General features: G+C 34.4%; 1 protein-coding gene across 1 annotated transcript; it reads left to right on the forward strand.

Annotated features, from left to right (window-relative positions):
* The first annotated feature begins 2778 nt into the window (after nt 1-2778).
* Nucleotides 2779-22122, forward strand: LOC138309466 (cadherin EGF LAG seven-pass G-type receptor 2-like). Its single transcript, XM_069250667.1, has 19 exons — nt 2779-2860; nt 5340-5405; nt 5770-5940; nt 6721-6787; nt 7139-7305; nt 8106-8294; nt 8464-8579; nt 8872-9046; nt 10159-10317; nt 12302-12436; nt 12883-13008; nt 13483-13665; nt 13812-14002; nt 14585-14908; nt 15790-15969; nt 19018-19226; nt 19661-19923; nt 20680-20758; nt 21161-22122. Exons 1-19 carry the CDS (start codon nt 2809-2811, stop codon nt 21174-21176), a joined length of 2868 nt encoding a protein of 955 aa, XP_069106768.1. The 5' UTR covers nt 2779-2808; the 3' UTR covers nt 21177-22122.
* The last annotated feature ends 1799 nt before the right edge of the window (nt 22123-23921 follow it).

The following is a 23921-nucleotide window of genomic DNA, read 5'->3' on the forward strand; positions in this document are numbered from 1 at the left end:
TTGCACCAGTACATGCAGTTCAGCAAGAATAGATCCGATTTTCATATGGAAACCTCTAAAGCCCATGACTTTTTTCAAAGGAATTCAGGTCAATTTCACCTGAAAAAATTTTCATGTGAATTCAGGTCAAATTCTTCACATGAATTCAGGTCAATTTCACCTGAAATTGACCTGAAAAATTCTTCATGTGAAATTCAGGTAAATTCAAATCAATTTCAGGTCAATTTCAGTTCAAGATTTTGACGTGAAATGACTTTTTTGCTCTTTTCAGGTCAATTTGACCTGAAAAAAATCACCTGAAATTGACCTGAATTTACCTGAAGACATATTGCCTGTGTAGTATAGAGATAAAAAACGTATTGTTAAAATACTCTTTTTCTTTAACTAGGATATTTTTATTTAAAGTTATATTTGCCGTAACTAGAGGAAAATTTTGGTATGTTAATTTTTCTACATTGATCTATTGAAAACCCTCAGGTTTGATGAATTAAGCAATGAAAATCCTTTAAATGGTTTCAGATGCCTTATAAACGTTAGTTACAATACAGAAATTATGTACTGTAAATTGCTGTTTTTTATACCATATGAATGATTAGATGGGAACTTCCCTTCAGAAATAACTTAAAAATTACTAATAACACTGTACAAATGTGAAATGAAATTGTAGACAACAATTTGGCTTCATGGTCTGACCGTAGGTACTCAGTTCGCTTCACTGTAGATGTACATACAATGTACAATGATTTTTGGCAGTTCTGCTAAAAATTATTTTCTGCCCTTATTTGTATTTGTAAAATTAAAACCAATGCATTGAAAGTACTGTAATTTTCAAAATGTTAATAACTTTTGGTGATGAATAACATATTGAAAGCTTATCTTGATTTGTGAGTATAAAAATAAGGCGCATATAACTTTAAGTGTCTGATCTTATTGAAAGATTGAAATTCATCTTGTCAATGATCAAAGTTATTTGTGTTGTCCGATCAATGTAAAATTATCACAATATACATTTAGTGTTTTACAAACAGTCAGATTTTTACCAATACATTTAATCTCATTCTTCTTTGCCATTCTTAGTTATCATTTGTCATTATTATCAGCATGTATTTGCTTTAAAGAGTATGATAGAGTAATCTCCCTTGGGGTAGGTATTGGTTGTGACCTTACAACTTTGGAGTGAACATTTCGTAGTTTTTCCCTGAAAACTATGACGTTGCTCTCATACAAAATATGACGTAACAACCAGTACCTTTCCTTACGCATGGGCAGACAACTGTGTAATATGCTCATATATAATACCCCAAGTTAAAAGATTAGAACATATTTCTTGGAGACCATTCAGTAAATTCCAAGCGTCTTTAGAGATTTAAGTGACTTGTGGTATGATATAGAATAATATTACGTTTCAACGTGGGGTTGAAATGGTCACAATTTATCCGTCAAAGAGTCCCTAAGGTTCCGTATATGCTAACGTTTGTGCAGATAGTAAAATCTTTGGATGCCAAAAGTATTCGTAATTGTTCTTTTTTCCCTATATACACTACGTATTTTTACATTTTTTTTGCATTTTTTTATCTGATCTATTGATGGATTTTAATCAAAGGCATACTTTTAGAAAATTTATAAAAACAATTATATAAAAATCTATACTGTCAGCAGATAATATTTCCATAAACATTTCCGGTTGAAACATTTCCGATGTTTCGTTTTCAAAATATAATTATTTTTGTGCACCAATTCAAATTTATGACGTCATTTCCTTCTTTGTTCTAACCAAAACGGCAACGAAAAAGTTTTGCTTGATGATGATAAACGGCTTTTCCAAGACGTACATAAAGGAAAATTATATAAATATTATAAGCTGACAGTGTAGACAATTCTCTAAAAGTCTACCTTTGGTTCAAATCTGTCAATAGATGAGATCAAGAAAAAGAAAAAAGTCGAATACATAAAATATATAGGAAAATATTATTAATTACGAATAGTTTTGGCACATACACTGTAGCTGTATATCAAATGAGTTGAAAAAGAGTACAATGTTTTAAGGTAAGCCTCACTCTCTGTAATCTCCAATCTCTGCCGGCCTGTAATATTGGTCAGTCTTTTCTTTCTAATCTGTCTTCAGGTTTGCTATGACATATTGGGTATCGAGGATGGCTTTCTTTGTGTGTACATTAAAACATTAAATTTTGTTGAAGCACACAAAATGGCATCAAATCGAATAATTTGAAAATTTTCTCGTTTAAATCACAATGGCCTGTTGTTTGTCAACAACGATGTCCGTTACTCATACACTCTCTAACTGGTACTGAATAGTTATACAACCATTTAAACGCACTGTTAACAAATATCGGAGTAATATCGAAGTAAAAACGTGATTGGACGTCATCAACGAATTATAAACACCGGATATACGTTCACAAGATGGTCTGTACGTTACCTCCTAACGTATACTTCCGGTGGTGCAAACAAATCATGAAATGGTGATAAATGGTACCATAGACTGGTTATAAATGGGATTGATTTGTCTGTTTGTTTTCACAGCGATTTCTTTGTCGTAAGGAAGACAAACATTCAGGGTTTTTTAACCACATCACAACTAAACTCATATTTCTTAACCACCGGAAATGACCACCCATTGACCTAGTGATTTCTAACGTTTAGTACACGTGTACTAATAAGTTCGGTATACAAAAGACGTTAAGCAATGACCTTGACCTTGATCACCACTGACCTTAATAGTGTGGACATACAACACATGGAAAACGTTGACCACTGCAGGATTATGGTTGGGTTTGAAAGGACAAAATGGAGACTTACATTCTGATCGCCATCGTCGCCGAGCTGTTATATACAACAGGTAGGTCGGTTAGTCACAGACAAATATGAAATATTAAATTATTTAGAAAAAAAACAAATAAAATAAAAATGATAAACATTTTTATGAAAAATATTTCCTTTTTAGACTGCTTGGAATGTCAGTATCTCATTATTAATTTCAGATTGGAACGGAAAATTATACAAGTTGCGTTCTAATCTAATGATTTTTCCTTGAAACGCATTTTGTAGATATCACCGATGTCATATAACAATGTTATGTATGGGGTGAGAATCTTCGGCGACTGATCTCTTTGTCTTCACAAACTAGATTTATCTAAGTGTCGATGTCACTATTTTTTAATGCCATCCGAGTATAAAAACACAAACGGTGTGAATCCACATAGAAAATCTTCACAAAGCAAGCTGTAATTTTCAGATGAAGGAAAAAATAGTGACATCAATGCGTATAATGATTTTTTCGGACTACATTGGACATGATAGAATACAATACGTTTTAACGTATGATTAATGTATGATTCCATTGACCTTTCGAGGGATTATTTTTCCAAATCAATGCGCAACGTCATTATCTAAATTCTGACGACACGATATCGTCGGGTTTACTCGACATTCTCTGATTTTTTTTATAATGGTAAGAAATCGCTTTGACTGCCGGAACAAATGATATCACTCAGTAATCCCATCACACATACCATTTGTATTATCTGACGTTGTTTAATTAATGGTAGCTAGGCTGTTCTAATACAGACTTTCTTCATTTGGTACATTTCGTATTTCATTGTCTTTTTTTGCTTCAAAGAAAGTTTGGACTGATAAAAAGTTAAAAAAAAAAAACCAAAAAAAACCATATTGGTATCAACACTGATTGTTGACATTTTAATAATTCCTGTAGATTTAAATCTTTTGACAATATCTGTTTAATCTACCTTTTTTTTAAAATCAACCCATCTCTACCCAAAGCGGATATATATGTATATAGACTGTTTCATACCACTAAACGAATAAGTTTCTGGCGACTTCAACATGATGTGTGTTTCATGATTTTTTGGTAAATGTACTACGGTCAAAATGAAGTATATGTTGGTGTATTCAGCTCTCTTTGTGACACCAATATACAGTCAAGGGACATAAGTATACGTCAGTGTTCCATTATTACATGGAAACACAATATCAAATTTGATGAATTATTTCACACAGAAAGGAACGTAACTGTCATATAAATGGCATAATTTTAATAATTGCCCGTTGACTCATTTTTTATGAAGTTAATGATTATCCACACTTCTACATACTCGAGCTTTCATTGTCCGCTTTGAGTTATCTGAAACTTTAGTCTGTCGATTATTAATGATATCTTATAACAATTCTACATAATTTGACAAAGTAAACAACAGATCAATTGTCATATGGATGAAATACAACTTGGAAAATAACGATAGGACGAATAAAAGGGAAAATACATGATACATATAGCAAAATAAAGCCTAATGTCCAGTGACTGTAGAAGACTGGCCGAACCCACAGATCCCGAATGTGGCTCAGGTAACGTTTGAATCCCGGTATACATGTATCTTACTCCATATGTCTTACAGTGACAGCTCGTGCTAACACACCTGTAATCTTAAATCACGTGACCTGATCGATATTTGACGAATTACTTACCTGAGGAGGTCGTTATGCATCAGTGACGATCGTCTGAACATCTCCGTTATCTACCGGGTGCTTCTTGAATATGCGTTGTATAACATAAATTTGTAGCAAGAGTGGAAAAAATGCCCGACCGGCGTTCAAACCCGGGATATCCAGATACTAGCCGTATAATATACCGATTGAGCAGTCTGGTCCTGATACAAATGTAAAATAGGCGGGAAATGTCATTATAACACAGACAATATTTCTGTTGAAACACTCCACATAAAAGTGCAGTCTTTTAAGTACAATTTTAGAGATGAAAAATTTCAAATGTGAACCCATCTCCAGAAACACTACTTTCGTTTAGGATCCAAGATGGCAGACACGTACAACAAAACACGTAATATTACCAAAACATGAAATTTTATTGTATAAGAAAACAAATTTCACTTCAAAGATAACATAATCAAAAACAGACTAACGCTTTCTAGTAATAGTTTGTCACCCACAAAAATGTATAAATGCAAAAATTATTCAGGTACAATGTAGATGAATGTCAATTTCTGGTCAAAAGAACATAAAAGTCAAATCATGTCAGGAATTGGAATTTTCAGGAAAACTTTCACCTTAATTGACACTGAAAATATAGAAAACGATTAATTTGAATCTGAATTAAGATTTCTTCATTTGTGAAATTGTCCTCAATTTCAGGTACTTTAGATGAATTTCATGTCAAACTGATCTGAATATAATTTGCCTGAGTATACACTACAGAAATATAATGTTATTCTAGTTGTCAGCAATCCATCCAAGTTAGTAATACAACATGTACATTGCAAGTTAAAACTCTTTTGATGTTATTTCAGAGGCTGTCTGCACTGTAGGGCCTTCTACCGTTTCGGAGAAGATCGACAACCTAGATATTTCTTACGGTAAACACATGTGATTAAACCAAGTTACCATGATAACCACGAAATTCGCCTGTGGTGATATAATGTACGGTAAATAACACAAACCGTGATTACAGTGTATGTCATTTAGGCAAATAGGACAAAATAAATGTTTGGTATAAGTAAGATATATCACGATCCATCCCGTAATGTAAGCATGCCTGTGAAGAATTTTGACACATATGTCAAGAAGACAAAGGTTGTAAAATAGATACTTTGTGTATGTTAATATCATGTGATATAACTGGTATATAACGCAACATATTAAGAACATACCGGTATATCAAAAGAAAACAAAACGATTTATCTATCCATTTCATTATTTTTTAGTCATTTCTGCTTTCAGTAACACAGTATATAGTGACGTCATCAAGTCTGTCGTCATCATGCTGTGGAGTCCTGTCGGATGTAGAATTTTATCCCAAGAGTACAGGAAACATACAGTTCCAGATATGGCGTCCTGTGACGCTGACCCAGTATGTTTTGATGGGGGAGTATCGCCATTCTGTTGCCTCCAGTGAGTTTACTAAGTTTATTGTGTATCCTTTAAAGATGCTCCACTGTAGACAGAGCATAAATTGTACTCATCATTTGAACAATGACTGATTTTGATAGTGTATATATGTGTCTAATTAATACAAAAATAAATATAATATCATTTGCGTTTGGTGCATGCGCATTGGCAGTAATGATGTAAACTTTTGTATCCGAAGAAAAAAATATCTGCTCCTGTTTTTTGATAGATAAAAATACCATTTTCAAGTGGTGTAGTATCTTTACGGATTAAATGGAATCGTAATCTAAGTAAGCTGTGATACGGTTCAGGGTGTGAGTACACGTTGTCTGTGTGTTACAGCTTTATAATTACCAACGATATTTATGTTATTCTTTACAATTCAATTAATACCAGAAAAATTCCAAATTTCTTAGAGGTTTCTTTTCTGTAAGGTATCGCTACGCCATTGTATCATCTAATCAGACGCGACGTTGAGATGATAACGAATGTTGAAGTCAATAATTTATGAGATAAGCAAACTGCGATGGTTTCCAATTGATGGTTTTTATTATTTGTGTAATATTTTTTATTTAAAACCCGCGCGTCGTTCGTCTCTCAAAATCAGCATTAGGCATTATCGTAGTCTTGACAAGTTTAAGTTTACAGTTAATTTTATATTACTTGTGTTTCATTTATCTTTTTGTCAGTTACATCAATGGAAACGTATTTTACTAAAAAGTGCATTCGTATGTTAGCGTTAATGTATCGATTTGACAACAAAGCATTTAAATCTCATTTAAGTCGACGTTAACGAAACAGTGGCAATTCCTGACGAAATATCTGTTCAAACGGGGGACAGCATTGGCTGGTACGTATTCCTTTCTACCCAATCAGGTTAAAGAGTGCAAGGAGTCTTAAGCAATCAAAAGAGATAAAACGTTTAGTTTAATCTAATCAGAATTAGTAAGGAATGTATTTTTCGATTGTTCACAAAAGGCAATATGTTGCTATTATAATGTTATTTAGACCGAGCGGAAGTGGTAATATGTGTGGCAAAGTGATTGTACCATATAAGCCCAGACGAAGAATGATTTAGTAAATTTTAAATTTCGTAATAGTGGTTTGTTCATATTGAGATGAAAATCAAAAACAATATGTGAAAACAGGTGATTAAATGTTAGTTCACTTACCAAGACTAAACTGACGTCATTTTCGGTAGGTATAGTGAGTCATTCGACATTATACCATATAAAACCGGAAGTACAGAAGCAGACGGTACGATTGTTGTGCCATGGTCTTCGGATCACGTGATTGGCTATAGTTACACTGTTGGCGTAGCCTTGACGAACGATCGGACGTACGCCATTCAATATACAGTGACGGACGGTATGTAAAAGTTCAAATTAATGATTTAAAGTGTTGGGTAGATTATTCTGCCGTGAATTTGTTCTTACCATAATGTTAACATATCTTATAATATCATATCTTATAATAATCATCTATACATGTTTTGATCAATTAATTAGTTATGATTTTATTCAGTCTACATTTACTAGCAAATTAAAGCTAAGCATACCATGCAGAAACTCATATAATATCTTTATTCAAATGTAAGTATTAAGTGTTAGAATATGCATATTAATGTTACAGGGGTCGATTGGGTTCACTTGTCATGAACCACAAAACCACGTTTTCTTTTGTTTTTCCTTTATTCTGATTTAAAACCCCCCACACATCGTGCGGAGATTTCCAGAATGGGCGATTACAGCCTCTTAAGATATTATGTGAATACCTGGCACAATTACAGATCTTCTAAATTTCCCTGAATATACTCTGGAGGAATATGTGTGGTGCATATAGCTCAGGTGCCAGAATAGAAGTGCGTAGAAATTTAGAAGAAGATTAAAAGCATGCAACATAAGTTTAAACTGTCCAATGGTCATGTCCGTCCCAAGTCATCTGACATACTTACTCACATTCCTCTCATACCTATATTCAAAACCATTAAAAGGGCGCACTCCATACAAAACTCAATACTACTTTAAAGATACACACACCTTGAAATATAACATGACAATATATGACATATTTAAACAATTATGAAATATAACCCTGCTACATTAATATAATAATTTGTGATTGATGCATTGTTTATCATTACTGTGTATATGACTATTACATTTTAGGATCTGCTCCCACATTTACCAACCTACCCGCCAGTGTAGACGTATATGACGACACAGTCCTCGGCTTTTCTCTCTTTACTGTTACATTTAACGACAGCAATACTGCGGAGTTGTCGTCTCTTGTTTTGTCTGTTTCACAATATGAACCGCAAGGTGGCACTCAAGCTATAGCCATCGATCTCAACACAGGTATTATTTTGTTCTTTTTATGTCAGAATATGAATTTTATTGCTACACAAAGCATATTTTTTTAGAATAAAAACAATATTGTTAATGTGTTCCACGTATCCTCATTTATATTTTAATTAAATTCATCTACTTTTACATCATTTTCGAGACATTTACTTATTTTACACAGGTCATGTGACCACAGCTAGCCAATTATACGTCGGTACGGTGACCTTGACCCTGACCGTGACAGACCCATGCGGACTTTCCGACATTCAAACACTAACAATAAACATCATCAACAAGGTAGGTCATCAGCACGATAGAGTGATGTTCAAATTAATTACTTTATTAATTGGAAATGAAAAACATGTTTATGATTTATTTATCATCCATTCGAGAATAATTAATTTTTATTTGTTTTCTCCCTAAATCCGACATTCTGATTGACATATTCTTTTTCTGAATTTCTGAAGAAAAATAAAATGGCGCGAAAACTCGACGTTATCTTGACGTCACTAGATATTTTGTGTATGTGTGTTTTTTATATTTTTTTTTCGTACTTTTTTAGAAAAAAATGTTATTGTTCTTTGAACAGCCCCCAGTTATCGCTAACCTACCGGCCGCTGTCGACTTGTCGGAGACGGTAACCCTGGAAACACTTCTATACACACTTCTCGTGTCTGACCCCTCGGGTGACATTGTTACCTGTACGTCATCATCAACTTCTCCAAACGCTCCCTTCCACGTAAACCTCATCACTGGAACGACAAGTGAGACATTTTATTTTATTTTTTACTACTGTGTAGCTGGTTATGTCCTCGGGGATAATATTTTTGTGATGTCATTTGTCTCATATCGCGGAAAAATGATCCGCGCGTTATTGAGAATTGGTTGAATGACATATACCCTGAAAGTTAGTTCGCAAAATGGGAAACCGCTAAAACTGTATTCGTTCGTTTTAAATAAATATCGCGAAAAAAAAACAGGCTGTATTTTATCCCCCTCTTGATAGCATCTTTTTAATATTCGTACACTGTATGAATATAATCTGCATGCAAAAAGGTTACTATTATTGGTGTACATCGTACCAAGGAGAGTCGAAGAATATGTTTCTATTTTTATATATTTTCTTCCAAAAATAGAAATAAAATAAAACTGGTTATTAAAAAATAACCTGATCTATGGTCGAATTCAACACAAAATTTGAAAACACGTTATTTTTTCAAAGCTAATAACATGTTCGACCCTATTTTGACCCTATTCTTACTGCAAATTGTACTCAATATCGATATCTCGTGCATTATGAAAAGATATTCAGCAAAATTTGCAGCAAGAATAGAACCAAAATTGGGATCGCAAACTAACTCAGCTATTTCACTTTGACAGGATAATTTACTTTGAAAACATATTGTGTTTGAAGCGTATGCATGCCAATGACTATTCCGTCTTTGCATATTACAGAGTTAGCTCCCTTGCGGATAGGTATCGATTGTTACGTTATTATTTTGTGAGCGCAATTCACGTCGTTTTCTCTGAAACATATGACGTTACGCTCGCAAACACATAACGTCACAATCATTACGTACCCGCAAGTGCAGATAACTCTGTAGTATGCAAATTCGGAATAGCACGTAGTGTTCGTTGTCTTTCAATTGTTTTATTCCGTCTTTGAATATTTAAGAGTTAGCTCCCTTGCGGGTAGGTATCGATTGTTACGCCATTATTTTGTGAGCGCAATTCACGTCGTTTTCTCCGAAACGTATGACGTTACGCTCCCAAACACATGGCGTCACATTCAATACCTACCCGCAAGTGCAGATAACTCTGTAATATGCAAATTTGGAATAGACAGATTTACTGCGTACCCTTGTGTTTTATATAGATTATGGCGTGTACAGTAATGTAATGCCCAACCTTGACCACACGATCACAAGTCAGTATACTATGATCATCAACTGTACAGATACTAAAGATATTACGTCGGGCCAATTCGACATTAACATCCTACCCAACACTGCACCTGTATTCCTTAACATTCCAGGTAGGCTTTCATTGGTACTCTATATCCGTAAGATTGAATGATTGTCATCACGTATTTGGTATATATCGTATTTATATTGCCACTTCACAGTGCTTTGTTGAATCTTCTAAGCCTAATGTATGCTATTTTATTTCGCCTTTGGTGCATGCGCAATCAGTAGTTCATTCCATATAGGATATAGTGCTACGGAAATTTATCGGGATGCAATTAATCATTTTTCATATTTTTAACTTGAACTAAAATTAGAAGCTCATACTTTTTAACGGTGGTAATGGTGTAAAGTAAGTAACTTTTGTAACTGAAGAAAAATACTAAATCGTCTGCTCCTGTTTTTGATAATGAAAAAATACCATTTGTCAGCGGTGGAGCATCTTTAAAGTTATATTGCTGCTACTTTCACTGTAACGATATGTAACTTAAACATTTGATATTTAAACATTGACATGTAACTTGATGATTTAGCTCCCTAAAAGCATATGTCGGCCTATAAGAGAGCCGAAATCTAGGAATCATATATTCCTGGTTTTGAATAAAGCGCCTTCAATCACCACAATGTTCAGTGGCTTCGAGTTTTGTCGGATTTCGAATCGTATCACGTGACTGACGTTCGACAAGACCTGCACTTGGTGAGCCAGGTAACTAGCGTAAGCGCACATGAGTTTGTTTACGTTTCCTTCTGGCTACTATGAGCAAATCATGCTGGTATATGTCCACAGATTGAGCATTTGAAACATCCAATTTACACATTGCAGTAAATATTGTGTGTATCAAATATTGTAATGTGCGAGTATTACTTTCTTTGTAGATCCAGTCTGCCGAGGCCGACCACATGTTTTGTTTATGAAAAAATTGTTGACATTTTCTATTGGTTTCACAACTCTTGTTTTACTTCGAAATTGACACGACGATGTTCGGAAGAATTCGGAATGATTCGGCATCTTTCGAGCCTACTTTTCACGTGTACACGTTAAAACGATTTTACTTTTATAATTAATAATACTTCTAGGGCTGCAACTTTATAAAAAGTAGTAAAATTAGAAAGTTTAAAACTCAGACAGACGGAGAAAAATATGTATAACACTTAAACAGTTTTCACTATGACAAAAAGAGCGAAAGTTATAGACCATACAACTTTAAGATTTGTGCATGTTTACATTGAATTAAATGGATGAATTTGAATAGATAGTTTTTTTGATGAAGATATAACACATACTATAAATATAGGATCTTACATGAGTGTTCATTTCATATGAGGTTTTATGAAACGAGTCTAAGAAGGATTTATTTTTGCGAGCCTTGTCGAGCACAAATTATAACTTCGAGACGAGTTTCATAAAATTTCATATGAAATGAACACATTTAAGATATTTTTATCACATAACAACAAATACTTACATAACAAAGAATTTTACGTCAAAATGTATTCCGAAAATCCAGCAGAGGTCGCTATTGTGTCCCGCCGTTATCGTAATCCTCACGTCACGTTATTTTTCATGACGCCATTTTATTGTTTCTGTCTAACGTCACAATGAATTTCCAGCCAATGAAAATCGCTCCAGGTCATATCTCCGTGTGGCATACGCAAACACATTACACGGGCGAAATCACTGGATATCAGGCAAATTATACGATAAATATATATTCAAAACAAACCTGGCATGTATTAATATGCCCGTGGCTGTTAATAGGACGTTAGGCTAATAAAACATATACTAGTATTCAAGTTATTTGAAATAATAAAACATTGATGTATAACATACATATGATTACATACAAATCAATACAAACGTTCACATTATATATGTATAGGTAGCCTAATGCATGTATGTCAACCGAAACTTTAATATACCTTTAAACGCTTAACACTATTTCCACGTCACAGCCTTCGTTTCTCCTCATAATCACTCATGCTAATCATTTAAAGATAGTTTGCCCTTCACTGTGGCGTATCGGTATATGAAGTGACGTTTGGTTGTATTTGCAGCGTCTATAACCATAGCAACGACAACACAGATTGGGACAGTGGTGTACACCGTCCTGGCAGCTGACAATGAAACCAATGACCTAACGTTTTCCTTTGACGGCTGTGGCGGGGGCTGTTGGTTCAGAATGGCAGATAGTAAGTTATGAAAAATAGTCTACCAAATAGTACATCAGTAAAAAATATATTTGCTAGTTATTCCATTTACTTCGACGATTGTAACGTGATGAGTACACGTGTATAGAGTGAGAAGGATGTCATTTTATTTCATAGAGATACAAAACATAAAATATACTCTTGGCATAAACCGCCTTATTGTTATCTTGAAGAAGATTGAGCTCATTATTATGATTAATAAATTACATGTAGACATCTGTAACGTTTTCTAAAGTCTGATTCATGTGAATCCTACACTAAAAACCTAAACCGATTAATTTCATTTTTCAAAAAATGGTAATTGCTCTTTGATTCACCATCGTGGAGACCACGAAAATATTTTCAGGTTAGTTAGTTCAGATAATATCAATATAAGCTGTTTTCTTTTTAATTTTCGTAATATATAACCAATGTCTCCATTGTTGTAGCCGGACAAGTGATATTGTCCGACAATGCTTTACTTACCACGGATCGTGTTGTTTATCAACTCAACATTAGAGTGAATGACGGCTCTCTTACAGCTACCACAATGCCGCTCTCTATCATCATTTCAGGTACTGTGGAATCACGGAAACGCTGGTACTGTTTTATTCACTGGGTGGCGTTAAACTTGTTACATATACTAGTGATATAGTTTAAAAGGCAAAAACACCAAAATATCATTTTATTTATATGTACGTGCAGCGTTAGTAGTTAAGTAAACAGCATATGATATGAAATGGATTTGTAAATCAATGGTATTTTTCAGTTTGCTTATTCTTGCAATTGAGACTAACAGAAGCGTCATTGTTGGCTAAAATTAAGTTGTCTTCTTATTTGCTTTTGTGACAATGTTGAATAATTGATTTGAATGTTTTTCCTTTTGTATCAAACATAAGTCTCGTTGGAATCAATCGCACCGAAAAAATGACAATTTTTTTTCTGCACTATTAATGTAAATAAAGACCTTAGATAATAAAATTAATATCAAAGATCTGCATCTCCCCTACTGAGTGTGACCTTGACATGACCTTGTTGATTTCTTTCAGGGTCGAATAACCAACCCGTTATCAATAATTTGCCTCTGACGCTGAACTTACTGGAATCCGATGCCATAGGAACCGTGATTTTTACGTTAGACGTCACTGAACCTAACGCTGATGACGTATTGAATTACGTCATAACTTACTCACCATCGTCTGCTGCGTCCAAGTTCCGGTTTGATACCGACAGTGAGTAAATGGAGAAATTCATCTTTATTAGCATCCACTGGTTAATCGTTTGCTCGTTTATGTAACTTGTTTTCCTAATCTATCGACATTTGCACTCCTTTCAGATTCTATATATATACAGTATATATGAAAAATGTCCATTTCAGCAAACCAGCTAACAATGATTCAAAGCCTCGATTTCGAGTCAGGAATTACCCAGTACGACATCGGATACACAGTGGACGATGGGACCTTAACATCGGGCCCTTTGAACTTGATCATCAATGTCATCGACAAAAATGAAGCACCCACCATTTCCAATGAAATATTTTACCTTTCCACAAGCGAAAATCATAACGTATGTAATCAAAACACTTTATTGATATGTTAACCTTTTGTATTATATGACTTCTCTGTATATATACATTTTTCATTTCCATATATTGACATATATACATTTGGTAAGTGTCCCCTCGTAACTGACCTTGCAGTAAATTTACAGCTGATATCTGTCTTAACTTTCTTTTTCTCCTCTGGAGACAATTTGTCGCCGTAGCTTTAATAACTAGGCTATTCTGCTTTTGCATGTATTCGTAGTTATCTGCCTTTGGGGATAAATATTGATTGTGATGTCATGTATTTGCGAACATAACGTCATACTTTCAGAGATAGCTACGCGAGTTTAGCTCACAAAATGATGACGTTACACTGAATGTCTAACCAGAGGGGAGGTAACTCTGTATAGGTAGATTTATGCTTCTATTCCTATTAATAATGCATATCCTCATATGGCGTTTAGCTGAAGGGTTGACACTTAACGAGACATGACACAGTTATGTTAAAAATCTCCATGAGACCACACACAGCCTTTTGTCAATATATGTATAAGTTATGCCGTTAACACGGATTGTTATTTAGAGTGTCGTTGCTATGGTTTCAGATCGGCTATACCCTTCCAACGCCTAACGCGAACTTCATCGTCACCGATCCTGATGCAGGTGACTCCTTGACCTATTCAATAACTTCCGGTGACCCCTGGAAACGCTTCACCATCAACCCAACTTCCGGTGCATTGCAGTTTGCTGTGAGATATGATATTGACGATGGTCGAATGCCGGAAGAGGTCAATTTGACGATCACAGTAACCGATAATGGCGGACTATCAGCATCAACTATCATACAAGTGACCTTTACGGATAGTAATGATAACAGACCATATTTCACCTCTGATACGTACGAGGCCAACATACCTAATGACTACCCAGTAAGTATTTTGTCAGGGTGTCGCCTATTTGTTTATGTCGTTTCGACCAAGGTTAATATGGAAGAACATTGATAATGGTATACGGCTGAACTTTTTACCAGATGTGCTATATAGCCGGTTGTTTTCGCGCGTTAAACAATTAGATTTAAACAAACAATCAAAGTGTTAAATTTTAGTGAATCAAAATCTCACGATATGGCTATGGGAGAACATATTGTTTATCAATTATTTTTCGGATGGATTTTCTGTGACCTCAGTAATGTACCGCAAAACTAGGAAACATCCATCCTCGCGAAAATCACCGAATATTATTATTTTATGTCCCTATAAAGAGGGAACAGTTCTCCTGTAGTGTTGTCTGGTGAGATTTTTTCGACTCGGGGACTATATCACGCCAGACAACACTATAGGAGAACTGCTTGAAATGGAAAGGGCCATAATAGATTTAGTACGTCACACGACATTCATTATAATGTCATACATTTGGTCGCGTGCTCATTCCCGGGGTATGAGTACACTTTGGTATAGTTCCCGTAGTCCTGTATAGTATCAGGTAGTCAAGAAGGACAGGGAACTGTCGCAAAATAAACCTTGGCTGTTATCCAATCGCATTCCTAGTAATTATCATGTGATGTACTAAATAAAAAAAAACCAAGATTGCATTAAAATCTTATAAAATTATCAAATGAAACAAATGTCCGTCAACAACATTTTTGTATATATAAGATATAATGATACTTCAATGAAGCGTTTGAAATCCAAAAAAGAAAAAAAAAATGAATTTATAAACACTTTAAAATAATGGAATTGAAGCATGTTTTATCATATCTTTACAACAAAGACTTACAAATGATGTCCCCTGGTACTGTTCTCCTCTTCAGATAAGGGCGAGTGTACTCTCTGTGTCGGCTGTTGATATAGACGTCACATACAGTGATATCCAGTATTCCCTGATCGATGGGGACCTTCAGTACTTTGATATCAAAGATGACGGCTGGATATATCTCGCCAAATCTGTCGCTGTGTTTTACAACTACACCACACTGTCTGTACGAGTACAGGTAAAATACTTGTGTTATTTCAGAAAAAACGTTTTTTTTTCATATTTTTTTGCGCTTAATTTTATATGTTTTCTCTGTTTCTATATTGTTGTTCGGTGACACTTATACTATAATTTGACCTATTGATAGTATTTTTATTTAAAGTCATTGCATGTACGTCATTGTCTGTAGGATTTGTTCATGTAAAACCTAAACTTTAATTGATATTTAAGGATTAACTTGAGTAGATTTTTTTATGTTATGGAGATATAACACAAAAATCTGAGTGTACTCTAAATAAACCGCGAAGCGGTTTATGATGAGAGTACACTCAGATTTTTGTGTTATATCTCCATAACATAAAAAATATATTCAAATTAATCCTTATAATTCAATTTACTAAAGATAATCTCTTCAATATTCAAAATTCATTTTGGGACTCTTTTGTCTATGAAATCATTACGCCGTCATCTCAGCCAATCAGAAGAAACGTTACAAACGGCGACGACATTTTTTCCTTTATGGGCTGATAAAGTAAATTTTTAAGCCAATGAAATTACTCGTAACAAGCAAAATTGAATTATAGAAACTTAATGCTAGTTTACTTGATGATTTCGCTGTGTCCCTAATCACATAACATAACTCGCTTACACTCTCTATACAAAGGAGACCCTTCCAAAATGACAATGGATGCAGCTACAACGAATGAATAAAAACCCCGAACCTCCTCTTAGTAGGAAGAATACAGAAATCAAAACCTATTTTGTTATAAGAAAATTATCATATTGATTCGTAGGACACATGGGACCGTTTTATTTTATTTACACTTGCTAGGCTTGTTCACTATACGCAAGTACTAGCCGATTTTGTTTACCATAACTGCATGGTAACATTGAACTTTGAACTTGCGTATGAAAATATTCTATGCAACGTAAAGGGGCTATTTAAAAAAAGAAACACATGGCTTTGTTTACATTTTGACACAACATTACGTGTATATTGTTGTTTTTCATAGAATTTTAGAAAAATGTAAACAATATATATATGTATTAAATTTATATATGATACAAACATTTTTTTAAAATTACCAATGTATAAAGAAACGGGAAAAACCGACCGGGGCGACGTACAGTGCTTTCAGTTTTGTTAAAAATGATGTATGTCAAATGTAAACATTACCTCTGTGTCTGTGTTCGTCCTACGATCGAGACTTTGGGGTGGACAGGCGTGAGACCCTCTGACAGAGGTCAGTTATAAACATATCCTCTTGTCTTTGTTCTTTGAGAATTCAATCGTGTGTACAGTATTATAAAACATACACCGCTAGTAATCCACGTATTGACAGTTGTGCGTCACCACAAATACATTGTATCCATCGAACACAAGTGAAGTTGTTCCATCTATCGATGGCGATGGATATAAGCGTAGATTATATAAGCACATGGCTCCCAAGGATGTAATATCGTCAAGTCAGACGAAAATCTCAAACACATTGAGCTACTTGAACACTGGTGTTTTTACAACTTCGGAAAACTCCTTTGTGTAAGCGTGCGTCAGCTTCGCTGCACAACAACGGTCACCGAGTTCAAACATATGGCCGAGTACATATACTTTAAGTTATTACGCTATATATTAACTTTTAGCAAAATTGAATATCTTTTTAAAGTTCTGATCTTATTAAATAAAATTTTCTCTGAAATTTAATTTGTTTGTCATGCTTATTTTACACTAAAATATTGAACGTTTTTGTCGTCGCGGATGAATAATTCTATCTTACGTGAAGAGTCATAATTCGCTGTTCAATTGAGTAAGATCCTCCCACTTTTGACCGACTTTTGTTGAATAATCACGTCACTTTCAAATGACGATTTTATTGCATGAATTTTAAATAAAAAGTCGTGTAAGTGTAAATATAGGGATTGGATTTCGCTTTTATGTTAACCATGCTTGTATGGAGCCATTCCTCTAAGAATATATTTTATGGGGCGCGTGTATGGAGCAATTCCTCTAAGAATATATTCTATGGGGCGCGTGTATGGAGCAATTCCTCTAAGAATATATTCTATGGGGCGCGTGTATGGAGCGATTCCTCTAAGAATATATTCAATATGGGGCGCGTGTATGGAGCAATTCCTCTAAGAATATATTCAATATGGGGCGAGTGTATGAAGCAATTCCTCAAAGAATATATTCAATGGGGCGCGTGTATGGAGCAATTCTTCTCAGAATATGTTCTATGGGGCGCGTGTATGGAGCAATTCCTCTATGAATATATTCAATTTGGGGCGCGTGTATGGAGCAATTCCTCTAAGAATATATTCTATGGGGCGCGTGTATGAAGCAATTCCTCTAAGAATATATTCTATGGGGCGCGTGTATGGAGCAATTCCTCTAAGAATATATTCAATATGGGGCGCGTGTATGGAACAATACCTCTAAGAATATATTCAATATGGGGCGCATGTATGGAGCAATTATTTTAAGAATATATTCTATGGGGCGCGTGTATGGAGCAATTCCTCTAAGAATATATTCAATATGGGGCGCGTGTATGGAGCAATTCCTCTAAGAATATATTCAATATGGGGCGCGTGTATGGAGCAATTCCTCTAAGAATATATTCAATATGGGGCGCGTGTATGGAGCAATTCCTCTAAGAATATATTCAATATGGGGCGCGTGTATGGAGCAATTCCTCTAAGAATATATTCAATATGGGGCGCGTGTATGGAGCAATTCCTCTAAGAATATATTCTATGGGCCGCGTGTATGGAGCAATTCCTCTAAGAATATATTCAATATGGGGCGCGTGTATGGAGCAATTCCTCTAAGAAATATTCAATATGGGGCGCTAACGTGCTAACGCGCCCCATAGAATATATTCTTAAAGGAATTGCTCCATACAAGCATGGTTAACATAAAAGCGAAATCCAATCCCTATTTCAATTACAAACCCTCTTTTATTTTTTAGATACTATACACTGCGTAACTCACGTGCTCAACAAATCCTCTCATGCTACGCACGTGCTGATGCGGTCACTAGAAAAGTGATTTTTTCTCTAATTTCAGGTTGTATCAAGTGGTCACTATACATACTGTTGGGCCTACATATTGGTCAGTCCTGCCCTCGAGGACAACTTCTTTAACCATCCCGAACATATCCTGCTGGTCTGCGCATGTATTGTAGCTGTGATCCTTCTCCTCATCCTGAGTGTCTTGATGGTGTATCGGTACCGTCGCTATGGTTACGCATGTACACCAAAAAAATGGTCCCAAATGTAAGTCTCATTTCATTTATTTACTTATCATGTAGGTCATGATTCAGAATCACTGTAAATAAAACAAACTGACGTATTCGCGGAACAATATTGATGTTCCTGGAAAAAAGATCGCGAATTAATTAAAAAAAAAATATATATATATTCAACCATATTCTAGTTACGAAAATTATATTGATTTTTTTTTTAAACTTCTGATGTGACGAAATCGTATGGGTTGTTCTATTTAGAAATACGTCTATAATTTTAGCTCACACACAAAATAAGCCAATTAATGTGAGGTCCTCATCGCTGTCATTGTGAAGTATAACCATTGCTTTACTAAAATTGTAAAATTGAATTGGAAGGAAGTTGCCGTACATGCGAGTTTAGTATACATATATCATTACTAAGAGTAAAACAATATTTATCAAAACGTTTTCTTTCGTCTTCAGATTTGATCCCGTGAAACATGGATGGCAAACTTTTCAATCCAGAATTCTTGAGGGTGTTAATGCATGTCGTGGTAGATGGAAGACATGGAGAAAATCAAGGAAAGAAGCGAAACAAATACCAAAGCCAAAAACGGTTGTGTTTTCTTCGGAAAAAGCAGCTCCTCCTAGATTTAAGCCAAAAGAGCGATGCTTAAGATTTATCGAGAATTTGCGATCATGTTTACCGAAGCGAAAAAGAAAAGTCGAGAGAATTCAAGTAGCACGTAAGTCTTAACACTGTATTATTCATGTTATTTCTCTTTTCTATTTCTCGCAATTCTCCCATTTTTGTCTTTTTTGTTTTTGCGAATGAAAATCGTCCTGAAAAAAAGTGTCTGATTCAACATAAGAAAGATTTATCAAACGTTTTGTAAATAAATGCAGCAAATTAGCACTTATGGCGGAGACAAAGCTAAAATATGGTCACGTGGAGTTCGATGTAAAGCATTTCAACTTGGTGTTTCTATTTTTAAAAACATAGAGTTAATATTCCTTTGTTGATTTCATTGGCCAAAGGCTTAGTTCTTCCGGGTGGCGTCATATGGCGAACGTTTTTCTTGTCACTTATATGCAAAATAGAGAATGTTTTTGATATATGTGAAAGAAACTACATTTCAAAAATAAAAAATTAAGAAGCTTTGTTTCGGCTCATATGATGTTATACTGTCCTGGACTTCAGCAAAGGTCTATAAATTATATATGTTATTAAAATCGATGGTCATCACTTTACAGCTTTCAAATTTGAAAAAAGTATAAATTTATCATGCATATTCTTTATTTTGTTAAAGATTGATTTAATTGGTAAATTAGATTGACATCTGATGCTTTGTTAATTCCAAGACTTCCATTAAATGCAATTACCTTTCTTCATATTACGAAAGATCATCAAATATTATAAGTTACTATTAAGTTATCAACATAATCTGAGAGCTTTTTTCATTGAGGTTTTTAGTAATTAGTATTTTTAATTATCTCACCAGCTGTTATCCATGAGGCACCTGCTCCTCTTACTCAACAGTACAACTGGGAACCATGGATGAACAAATGGGAGATAGCGCCGTATGTATTACAACAAATATTAACAAGTGATTTAACAAACAGTACCAATTATGATGCACTTAGAAAATACAAACATGGAAAACACATGAATATCAACAAAAAACCGACAAAATTAAGTTGATGCAAAAATAACTGCTTAACAGTATCGAACCAGGTAGTGATTGAATTAGAATTGCATCAAATATTATTTTGTTGATATTAATGCCATAAATGTGGTAACTTTATTTTTTTTATAAAAATATATAATCTAATTAACATTTTTCACTAAAATTACACAATTATGGTTAGATATAATTTAAAAAATAATCAAATAGCAATTAATACATAATAACTGATCATGCAAAGTTAATCCATTGATTCACATTGATATTGTTTTTCATATCCGTCTTTTTTATGTTTCAGGGAATATAGTTTGTGACTGTGAGGACCAGGAATGCACATTCCAGCCACATTGTTGACATCAATGTACTTACAACAATTAACACAATAAAATGTTACGTAAAGGGACAATTACGTCAGAGAGTGTTTCGCCATTCTGATTTATAAAGGAAAATGCCGTGTTCTAAGGACAGTTTGAGTAGTTGATATCATTGTGATCTGCCTGCTAGTTTCCACTACGTAGTCAGTGCGTGCGATAAAAACTATTACTCGCTTACCACAATACCACATTGATAGGGATGCGTAACACTTATCGCCAGTTCAATAATAAGTAACTGGTGTCTGGAACTTCTCATAGTGCTCTTACTTTATTTACTGTATAGATTAAGGATCTTGTGTGAGAAGTGTTTTTCTCTCAAACCTCGCCATGTTGTATAGAGTTTGCCCATGTAAGACAGCTATGTAAGATAAATCTATCTTACATAGCATTTCAGAATATCAAAAGTATTTTTCGTAAAAACACCAATAAAGGAATTAAAAAATTGAAGAAAATGGACGACTGAAAGACATTTTAAGCTTATATTTCGTAAGGATATGAGAGAAAAAGACTCTTTCATTATGTGTGTATGTAGGATAGGGCTATTCCACCCTCCCTCGGCAAGCCTCGGGTTTCACCACATTTTGTGACCCCTCGGGTGGAATACCCTATCCTACATACACGTATATGAAAGAGTCTTATATTCTCCTATATATTTGTGTATTTTACAGAAAGCTCAGGTATGTGTACAGAGAACATATTACACCTACTATTTAAATTGCACTGACTATCACTGATGATGAGTGGAATGTGTCAATAGTTTTGATACACTTACATAAGACACTTGTTTTGTGATTCCATCGTAGATATGTGTGCAAAATTGCTTCGATGAATCGTCCCTTAATAAAAAAAAAATACAAGACGGTGTTCTTGTATGTTGCATACTGAATGATCGTTTTGCATTATCCACTAATGTCATCAATTATAAAGCCATCTAGTAACCGTTATAGTTTTCGTCACTAATTGCAAAATAGGTTTGGGTGTGATTAACTCTAATAACATTTCGGTAGGAGTTTATCAAGCTTACTTAACGTTATATTTTCCATCTTCGCATATTACAGAGTTTCGTTCAGTCATCATGTTATAAGTAAAATAAACGACATGTTCTATTGAGAATATGACGTTAAACCTGGCGTCACAAAAAACACATCTCCATGACTCTTAAACATTCAAAGACGGAGTATATATGTTGTTTTGGAAGAAATGTTCTCCAAACGTACGAGCTCATCAGTAAACTGATTTGTTGTGAAATTTGCATTACGTTTGAGGTGCAGATATACAGTGTACTATGAATCGACATTGAATCCACCACAAATGAGATACCCAATAGATCTGTTGTTAACGAAGATACATAAATACCGTGATAATTACCTAAATAGTACGTTCTTTCGATGGCAGATCAAAATACACATGAAAGCATATTTTTCAGAAATAAAATAACTCAATCCAAAAAAGTATTTAGTGGTAAAATGGGACGGTTAAATAGATATTTAAGTTGGTGATTGGGAAAGGTACGCATTGTAGTCATCCTAAATGATACGTAACTCAGAAATGATTATTAGTTTAGGCATTTATGTATCTTTTTATGGCATCTAAGGTCTATATGTGAGATATTTGCAGGAAATTTATAATGTATGATGCACATGCAAAAGTTTCTAACGTGAAGTTGACCTGAAATAAAACTAAATTACCCACGACAATTCGTAATTTGCATCTATATAAACCATATATGCCATAAAATAAAGTTCAATGCTTATATTTACATCACTTACTCATTGATCGCTGCTTTAAAGTTAAGGTAGACCAGGAAACCGTTTATCAACGATAACTAGCGCCCGTTACTGGATAATAAATATTTATATAGAGATTAAACAGTGTTTTGATTGCGTTAAAGGTGGTATGAACGCTATTATGCTATATGTAGAATATGTCTATATCCAATTACGTTCATACCACCTTTAACTCTTGGTTTGTATTCATACACGCTAATTCAAACGCAACTCCCCTCCCGTTGACTATATAGAGGCATATGTAAATATATATATATATATATATATATACCATTGCTTAACATATCTGGCACATGGATCATGACACGGTCTTAGAATAAAGTGTTTTAACTTGTTTAGACTTAAGACCGTTTCATGATCTTGGGGGCTTAGTTTCAACGAAAACTGGTTTTCCTATTTCAAAATAAAAGACCATGCTATCGAAGTAAAAGTTCCCATAGTCCACACCAACTGATTTTGTTTGGTCTGTATTATCGTCTCGTAATGTAGGTCATACACACAAACGGCTTTGATCTTGTGTTCTTCTAAAGTACACTGGTCATTAAAGAACAATCTCCAGTTAAATACAAGCTATGTCGTCACAGCCGTACAGTTCCATAGACTTCCGTTTCATGACTTCTAACGCGCCATACAACGAAGCAAACTGTTGATATTTGATATCAACAAATAGTCGAGGTAGATTCATACATCGCACAATAGCCAAAATAAAATAAATGTTTAACAAAAAGGCAAAAGTTTGCGAAAAAGTATGTTATATAAATCATAATGATATTATTACACAATCGGTGGATATGTTTGTGTTGTTTCTATGACTACATGTACACTGTAACTTTCATCAGATAAATCATCAAGTATCATAGTATAGTCATCTAAACGTCACACATAAATATCCATTGGT

Source organism: Argopecten irradians, chromosome 15 (genome assembly GCF_041381155.1).
Source record: "Argopecten irradians isolate NY chromosome 15, Ai_NY, whole genome shotgun sequence".
In the NCBI taxonomy this organism is placed as follows: Eukaryota; Metazoa; Mollusca; class Bivalvia; order Pectinida; family Pectinidae; genus Argopecten; species Argopecten irradians.

What these genes read in the sequence shown, in the direction of transcription:
- LOC138309466 (XM_069250667.1), top strand. Translation starts at nt 2,809, where the DNA reads ATGGAGACTTACATTCTGATCGCCATCGTCGCCGAGCTGTTATATACA. An exon ending in CGAGCTGTTATATACAACAG is followed by an intron (nt 2,861 to 5,339) that starts GTAGGTCGGTTA and finishes ATGTTATTTCAG; the next exon opens with AGGCTGTCTGCACTGTAGGG. An exon ending in TTGGTTCAGAATGGCAGATA is followed by an intron (nt 12,437 to 12,882) that starts GTAAGTTATGAA and finishes CCATTGTTGTAG; the next exon opens with CCGGACAAGTGATATTGTCC.